The sequence below is a fragment of the Bison bison genome, unplaced genomic scaffold (genome assembly GCF_000754665.1).
Source record: "Bison bison bison isolate TAMUID 2011002044 unplaced genomic scaffold, Bison_UMD1.0 scf7180017864516, whole genome shotgun sequence".
In the NCBI taxonomy this organism is placed as follows: Eukaryota; Metazoa; Chordata; class Mammalia; order Artiodactyla; family Bovidae; genus Bison; species Bison bison.
This window is the reverse complement of record NW_011495069.1, coordinates 10563115-10571928: the sequence shown is the minus strand read 5'-3', so window position 1 is coordinate 10571928 and position 8814 is coordinate 10563115. Positions and strand designations below refer to the sequence as shown.

The 8814-nt window shown below is 39.7% G+C and overlaps 1 protein-coding gene across 8 annotated transcripts in view; it reads right to left on the bottom strand.

Moving 5' to 3' along the window:
• PHACTR4 (phosphatase and actin regulator 4) overlaps positions 1 to 8814 on the bottom strand; it is a 109688-nt gene that overhangs the window by 33393 nt on the left and 67481 nt on the right. For 4 of the 8 annotated variants that reach the window (XM_010830170.1, XM_010830172.1, XM_010830171.1 and 1 more), the window contains 2 exons: positions 1678 to 1848; positions 582 to 662 (listed from right to left, as the gene is read on the bottom strand). In XM_010830170.1, coding sequence (XP_010828472.1) covers positions 582 to 662; positions 1678 to 1848 — 252 coding nt within the window. Of the gene's footprint in view, positions 1 to 581; positions 663 to 1677; positions 1849 to 2746; positions 2775 to 8814 lie in introns of all 8 variants that reach the window. The other 4 variants (XM_010830166.1, XM_010830169.1, XM_010830168.1 and 1 more) reach the window with 2 other exon arrangements.

Below are 8814 nucleotides of genomic sequence, written 5' to 3'. Positions count from 1 at the left end.
GTGAGTCTGAGTGAACTCTGGGAGTTGGTGATGGACAGGGAGGCCTGGCGTGCTGCAGTTCATGGGGTCACAAAGAGTCGGACACGACTGAGCGACTGAACTGAACTGAACTGAGCTTTTGTAAATTAGGTTAAACTATTTTTCAATGTGATTATTCCACTTTAACGCTTATAACAATAGTTGTATGTAAATTCCACTTATTTCATACCCTCATCAGTTCTTGTTCTTGGTCATTTGGTTAATTTTAGGTTTTCTAGTTTATGCGTAGAGCTTTTATTTTGGTTTTAATTTGCATCTCTTAATTATTAATGAAGTAAGAAACCCACCTTTTTCTGTTTATTGTGCATCTGTATGTACTCTTCAGTGAACTGTCTGTTCAGTGCTTTTGCTGACTTTCCTACTGATTGCCTTTTCTTTTTTAATCAAAGTTTTAAAAATATATATTCTAGATGATGAAAGTTTTTTAAAGTCCTCTCCCCTCTCAACAACAGCAATAATAAAGAAAATTCAAATACCTAGTCAGAACCAAAGACCAAGTGTACAGAGACAGGCATATGCTATTTGAGTGTATGCATACTCACCCTGCTCAGAGTCTTCCAACAGAAGCCCTCTTTTAACCAGCTCTTCTCTCGGTTTTCGCATAGATATTTTTCTCTCTAAAACTAATATTAAATTAGAAAACAATACTCAGAAATGTGCAGACAAAAGTCAACACCTTAGGTAAAAGAATAAAGTGGTTCAATTTTCTATTCTTAGGAAAGAAAAGAATACAAAACCAACCTTCAAATTTTAAAACTTAATTTCTCTGGCATCCTGTGCTATTGGCAAAGTATCATTTCCAAAAGGAACTACACAAGTTCAGCTTTACTGCCCCCCCTTTTTTTTTCGCCACGCTATCAGGCTTATAGAACCTTAGTTTCCTGACCAAGGATTGAACTCTGGCCTTTGGTAGTGAGGGGGAGGAATCCTAACCACTGGACTGCCAGGGAATTCCTTCCTTTTTTTAGAATTATTTATTTGGCTACGACAGGGCTTAGTTGCTCTGTGGCAAGTGGGATCTTAATTCCCCAACCAGGGATGGAACCCAAGTCCTCTGAATTCCAAAGTCCCTCCTTCCTTTTCTATGGAAATTTCAATAATGAGATACTTATGGACGAACTTTTTCTGGGAGGAAGTAGCCAAAATAGGAAAAAAGCAGCATCTTAGGGCTTCCCTGGTAGTCCAGTGGTTAAGAATCTGTCTGCCAATGCAGGAAACATGGGTTTGATTCCGGGTCTGGGAAGATCCCACACGCCACAAGGCAACCAAGTGCGTGTGCCGCCGCTACTGAGACCCGGCTCCGGAGCCTACGCTCCCCAACAGGAGAAGCCGCTGCAGCGAGAAGCCTGCGCACCGCAGCTGGAGAAAGCCAACAAACGGTGATGAAGACCCAGTGCGGCTAGAAAAAGAGAGCATCTTAGACCTGCTGTAGTTCAGGAGCTCCATTCACCACTCAACTGATAAACATTAATTCCATCAAAATACTTAGTGAGTGACCACTTGTTTTTTAATTCTAAAAGATTCAATTTCCTCTTCAAATAGGGGGTTATAGAAAATTGGGAAGAGAATGAAAAAGTTAGGTACTTCCAATGGGGAACTCTTTGACTCAGAACATATACATCAATTTTAACATCTCACCTTCTGATGTCTCTTTGAATTTATCACTTTTTTTTTTCCGCCATTTCCAGGGCTTGAAGATCTTGCCAAAGCCTGAGAACTTGCTCTTCCTTTTGGTAGGAGGCGTTATGTCTCCTGCTTCCACACAGTCCATGACCATGCCTAGGTCTGCAGTGGGCTGACCTATTTCTTCTGTTGCATGAGAGGGAGAGAGGGAAGAGAACAGCCAATTTATTATTTCAACATAATCTTGAAAATGTCCCTTCCCCTCTCTTCCTGTGGTAGTTGGAAAGGATCAGAGCAATGATGAATAATCATGCAGACAGACTCCATGGACACCAGACATCAAAATCCAGGACAGATAAATTACTAAGGGGAAAAAGAACCCAATGGAGCTGACACATCATTTTAGGACAAAAATTCAATGAGATGATCATAATCAGCTCAAATCTCTTAAAGGCACATGCACACACAAATGTGAATCTCTTCCCAATATGCATGAGATCTTGCCTCAAGGTAGGCTTCTTGGCATGGGGGAAGGCCAGTTAACAATACTATCTCTTGTGTCACTGAAGCAGAGAATTCCATCGGTGAGTGAGTCACTTTCTCTGTTAAACACTGCCCTCTCCCTGCTCTCCTTTCTCAGGACATAAACAGTCAGGGAGGGGATAACAATTTCTTGTGTATGTTATCAGATTATTTTCTCCCTTTGCAAAAAAGACCTTAGGTCATTTGGGAGTACTGGAAGGGACTTGGGGGATGGGACAGGGGTGTTAGAGATGCTTCAAAACAAAGGAAAAATTTAAAGTAGAATGAGAGTTCACTTTGCTTATCACAAGATTGCTTTAGGGACAAAACTGATTCTAAAGATTTGACAAGAAACATAACTGACATGATAAATGTGCAGGACTGAAATGAAAGGCCATGAGTCCCTCATAATGACCACACATGCAGGGTTTAGTGAGTGAGCTTTAGTGGCACAGAAAGAAGCAGCCAAGACTGGGCCAAGAATAATAATAATAATAAAAAGCAGGAAGGCAACAACAAAAAAAAAAGCAGGAAGGCAACACAATACAACTTTGCACTCCACCTACTGTCCCAGGGCTCTTTGGAGAAGTCTAGAGGAGAAGAAAAAAAAAGAGTCATGTGGAATAACAATCCTGGAATTCAAGTGGGGCCTTTACTTTGTAGAAATACATCAAGTGCCACATACTATATAGTCACGTGTAATAAGTTAACATATTTATTGTAAATAACTTCACATTTGAAGCAAATAATGCATTTGGAGGTGGGGAGAAACAAAGGAGCATAATATAGGCACTAAAAAAACCTCTTAATAGATATTTTTTCACAAGAGAAAACACACAGTCAACAAGCATTATTTTTTTTTTAAGAAACACATGCCCAATTCAATCTTTTTTCAGTTGGTAGGTGATGAGTCTAGGGAAGTCTATTGGTAAAGATCAGATTTACACAATCATAATTAGAATGACTGCAGGGATGGCTGCTGATACATTATTTTGCCTAAAATGACAAGGGCAAAACAGGGGCCTGGTTTCTGAAGTGCAAGAGATGAAAAGGACACCACTGATGTCTTTACTTGAGGGCATCTTGGGTCTCGACTATTCTAATTCTTTACATGAAATGCAATAGAATATAACACTGGATCATATTTTTTCAAGGTTGGTTGCTCCTGTCCTGGGACAGACCACCAAGAGTAGCACTAGCGGGAACACGTGGTACTGCTTTTAAGAGTGAATGCTTTAACTAAGACAGTATTCTACCAATTATGGAATGTCAGTGAGACCTGAAGACACTGAAGAGCACTCATTATATAATATTTAACATATGTTCATGATAACACTTGCAGGAATGAAGCTAAGTAACATAAGCTGTTCTTTCTCAAATATTAGCCTTCCTTACTGAGGCAGGGATAGACTGAAACTTTAAATCTCTTGCCAGCCCACCCAATGACTGAACCTCACTCAGTTCCAAAAGACACATAGGAAAATGCCTGTTTGGTTAAAAGTAATAGAGAAGATAATATAAAAAACCAAAAACCAAGCCAAGACAAACAAAAAACCCTCAAACTAACAATGCAAAAGTAAAAATTCTAAGTGCTATGTGATGCTTTTACAAAGAAAAATAGGCAAAAAACTTTATAGAAATCTTAGGCAGTAACAAAATCACAGAAAGTTGTTGTCTGTAAAGTCTTAAAATGAAAATACATCCAATCTAGCCTGCTTCCACTATCTTTTTGATACCTAACCACCTTTTTGGCAAATAGATGGGGAAAAATGGAAACTGCAGATTTTATTTTCTTGGGTTCCAAAATCACTGCAGATGGTGACTGCAATCATGAAATGAAAAGATGCTTACTCCTTGGAGGAAAGGCTATGACAAACCTTAATAGCATATTAAAAAGCAGAGACATCACTTTGCGACAAAGGTCAGTATAGTCAAAGCTATGGTTTTTCCAGTAGTCATAATATGGGTGTGAGAGTTGGACCATAAAGAAGGCTGAGCATCAAAGAATTGATGCTTTTGAACTGTGGTGTTGGAGAACACTCTTGAGAGTCCCTTGGACAGCAAGGAGATCCAACCAGTCCATCCTAAAGGAAATCAACCCTGAATATTATTGGAAGGACTGATGCTGAAGCTCCAATACTTTGAACACCTGATGCGAAGAGTCAGCGCATTGGAAAAGATCCTGATGCTGGGAAAGATTGTACATGGGAAGAGAAGGAGGTGACAGAGGATGAGATGGTGGGATGGCATCACTGACTCAACGGCCATGAGTTTGAGCAAACTCTAGGAGATAAAGGAAGACAGGGAAGCCTGGCGTGCTGCAGTCCACGGGGTCACAAAGAGTCGGACACAACAACTGGGCAAGAAATCGCCTTCTAAAGTAGGACTTAGTTTATCTGTTTTGCTGCTGCTGCTACTGCTAAGTCGCTTCAGTCATGTCCAACTCTACTGTGACCCCATAGACGGCAGCCCACCAGGCTCCCCCGTCCCTGGGATTCTCCAGGCAAGAACACTGTTGTGGGTTGCCATTTCCTTCTCCAATGCATGAAAGTGAAAAGTGAAAGGGAAATCGCTCGGTCGTGTCCGACTCTTTGCGACCCCACAGACTGCAGCCCAGCAGGCTCCTCCGTCCGTGGGATTCTCCAGGTAAGAGTACTGGAGTGGGGTGCCACTGCCCTCTCTGTTATGTGTTTTAGTTCTTCATTATATTGAACAACATGTATCCCCTTTTTATTATACATTCAAAACAACAAAATCATGATATCCAATCAAACATATTTATGCCTGCTAGCGTATGAGCTCAAAATAAATTCCGTTTATATTAAGTCACAGTGTATCTGGAAAATACCAACAGCTTATGATAAAAAGGAATGCATCTGCCATCCAGTCACTGAATACAAAAAGCAAAGACAGCAGTTTTTTTCTTTGATGCTTTATGCAAATGTGCTTAATCTTCACATCCATAAAACTTTTAGAAGTGGGTATGCCTCTTGCATCATGAAGTGAGGCTCAGCCACACCCAGTCCTAACCCAGTTGTTATTATCCCCAATTTATTCATATTCTCACATTCTCCTTTCCGTATTTTCATATTCTCCCTTCTCTCCTCCTCACTTTCATGACAAACAGAACATTATTTCCGTGACTCCCAAAGCTGTTCAAATACTTGGAATCAGTTCAGTTGCCTTTTCAAAACATAGAATCTGCAGGAGGTGGGCCCTAGAAATCTGTTTTCAAAAAATTCCCCAGGTGATTCTTATGGTCAGTCAGGTTGCTAAATTCAAATCCAGATACTATCTGGAAAGCTTTTGCATGTTAAGAGACAGAGGCAGACACTATTTGCACGTAACCTAATTCTTTGTTGAAGAAAAATAAACCAGAAAATCATGGCACCATTCCAGAGTTTCCGACTCAGGTAAATTATTCCTACAGAAGAATTGGGAGGATCTTCCCTGTGAGTTTCCTAGACTCAGACAGAATTTAAATTATAAATAAATAAAAAGTTTACATTAATTTTTTCCCTAGATTTTAAAGAGAATTAGTCATTTATTATTAATTTTTTTAGCGTCTAGCCACTTACTATTGTTTTTTTTCCTTTTTCTTCTCTAGATTTATAACATACTATGTTCCACGTGTACTTGGGAATATAGTGTATTAGTGTATCAGTGAGTGAGTGTAGTGGTCTATATAAGCCAGTTATGTCAGGTTGGTCTATCATGTTATACAAATCATTAATAAGTATTCCTTTTGATACGTTGTCAGCTTGTTCTATCAGTTACTGAGAGAGGCATGTTGTTATTTCTACCTATGAAAGTGGATCTGTCTCTTTACTTCTATTAATTCTTGCTTTATATACTTTAAAGCTGTATCTTGCTGTTGAATTGACCCTTTTATCATTATGAAATTCTCTACACTGCTCTAATAACATCCTTGCTTTGTTTTTCTCTCTAGTTTGAAACTGCTGTCTTTTAGAATGCTTTTACACACAGCTGGAGGTTAGAGGTCTACCATTTTGCTGTTTATTTTCCATTTGCCTCATTTGTTCTGTGCATCCTTGACTTGCAGTCTACATTTAAGTTAGTACTTTCACAACATATAAAACAATGCAAGAACTTTACATTTCAACTCCATTATTCGTGTTGTCATATTTTACTTATACATACATATAACAATAAACCACAGAACACATTACTGTGGTTTTAACAAATACTATTCTTTTGTATTTCCTGCATACTTGCTTTCAGATATTCTTCATTTCTTCCTGCAATTCTCCGCTTCCAAGTAGAATAATTTTATTCTATTTATTTTGAAGGATATTTTCACTGGGTATAGTAGTTTCAGTTGGGGATTCAGTTTTTACATTTATTTCAAGACTTTATACATATAATTTCATTGGTTTTCTCTCCCCCCTCCCCCCCCCACCACTGGACTACTTTTTGTTGTATGTTTCATTCTTTGGATACTTTCTATCAAAATGTATAAAGGGTACAAATAGTAAAGCTAGGTATCTTATTAGAGCTTCCTTATAAACTAATTTGAGCTTCCCAGGTGGCTCAGTGGTAAAGAATCCGCCTGTTAATGCAGGAGATGCAGGAGACTTTGGTTCGATCCTTGGGTTGGGAAGATCCCCTGGAGGAGAAAATGGCAGCCCACTCCAGTATTGCTGCTGGGATAATCTCATAGACAGAGGAGGCTGGTGGACTACGGTCCATGGGGTTGCAAGGAATCAGACACAACTGAGAGATTTAGCACATAAACTAATTTGCCACCCACTTACAATGACTTCAAATTTCAGCAGGTACTTTATCAGTCCTTTGTTCATTTCTGTTAGAAGTCATTACTTTGGCAGCATTATTTACAATAGCCAGGACATGGAAGCAACCTAGATGTCCCTCAACAGATGTATGGATAAAGAAAAACAAGAATGGATAAAGAAAAACAAATATCGTATATTAATGTGTATATATGGAATCTAGAAAAATGGTACTGATGTACTATCTGCAGAGAAGGAATTAAGATATACACATAGAGAACAGATTTGTGGACAGAGAAGAAGGTGGGACGAACTGAGAAGGTCACATTGACACATATAAGACTCCTGAGAGTCCCTTGGACTGCAAGGGGATCCAACCAGTCCATTCTGAAGGAGATCAGCCCTGGGATTTCTTTGGAAGGAATGATGCTAAAGCTGAAACTCCAGTACTTTGGCCACTTCATGCGAAGAGTTGACTCATTGGAAAAGACTCTGATGCTGGGAGGGATTGGGTCGAGAAGAGAAGGGGACGACAAAAGATGAGATGGCTGGATGGCATCACTGACTCGATGGACATGAGTCTGAGTGAATTCCAGGAGTTGGTGATGGACAGGGAGGCCTGGCGTGCTTCGATTCATGGACTCGCAAAGAGTCAGACACGACTGAGCAACTGATCTGATCTGATGTAAAACAGATGGCTGGGGAAAGTTGCTATATAACCCAGGGAAACCAGCCTGGTGCTCTGTGATGACCTAGAGGGGTGGGATGGTTGGAAGAGAGGGAGGTTCAAGAGGGAGGGAATATACATATAACTGATTTGCATTAGTTTTATGGCAAAAACCAACACAACATTGTAAAGCAATTTTCCTCCAATTAAAAAATAAATTTAAAAAAATAAATTTAAAAAATGAACTTATTCCTTCATACTTAAATTGGATACAGCAATCAATTTTTATGATTTAGATCATTATTGTACACTATTTTTACACTGGATTATAGATTTTTCTTTCTTATTTATGAATCATATCCTGTATTTGGAGTCTTTCTTCACTGACGTTGTGCATCTTATTTCTTTACATCTTGTTTCAGGACTTTCCTGGCAATCCAGTAGTTAAGACTCTGTGCTTCCAGGGAAGGGGCCATGGTTAGGCAATGGCACCCCACTCCAGTACTTTTGCCTAGAAAATCCCATGGATGGAGGAGCCTGGTAGGCTGCAGTCCATGGGGTCGCTAGAGTCGGACATGACTGAGCGACTTCACTTTCACTTTTCACTTTCATGCACTGGAGAAGGAAATGGCAAGCCACTCCAGTGTTCTTGCCTGGAGAATCCCAGGGATGGGGAAGCCTGGTGGGCTGCTGTTTATGGGGTCGCACAGAGTTGGACACGACTGAAGCGACTTAGCAGCAGCAGCAGCAGGGGAACTAAGATCCCATGTGCCACTGTGGCACAGCTGAAAAAAAAAGATTCTGCTTCAAGTTGAAACAGATTCTTCATGTTGTTGATAAGACACGTGGGAGAGAGAACTCTGAAGTCACACTCTTAGGCATTTCTAGAGGAGACTAGTTTGAGAGTGCTCTAGAAACTCAACTTTTAGCCATTATTCAAAAGTAACACCTATAACTGATTAAAATGAAGTGTTGATAAAGTTATTCCCATGTACTCTTTGCTTAGGTGCCTGCTGAAGGAAATAAATTCTGAATCAAGGGAGTGTTCTCATGCATGAAAGATTTCAGAAAAAGAAGAAAGAGAAGCAGATTAATCATTCTTAATGAAAAGGGAAAGGGGTAAATCATCTCTTTTACCCCAGAATCAACTACTGACAACAGAGGGAATTCACAAAAACTTGATTCCATCAAATGTCCTACATATGAAGAGTA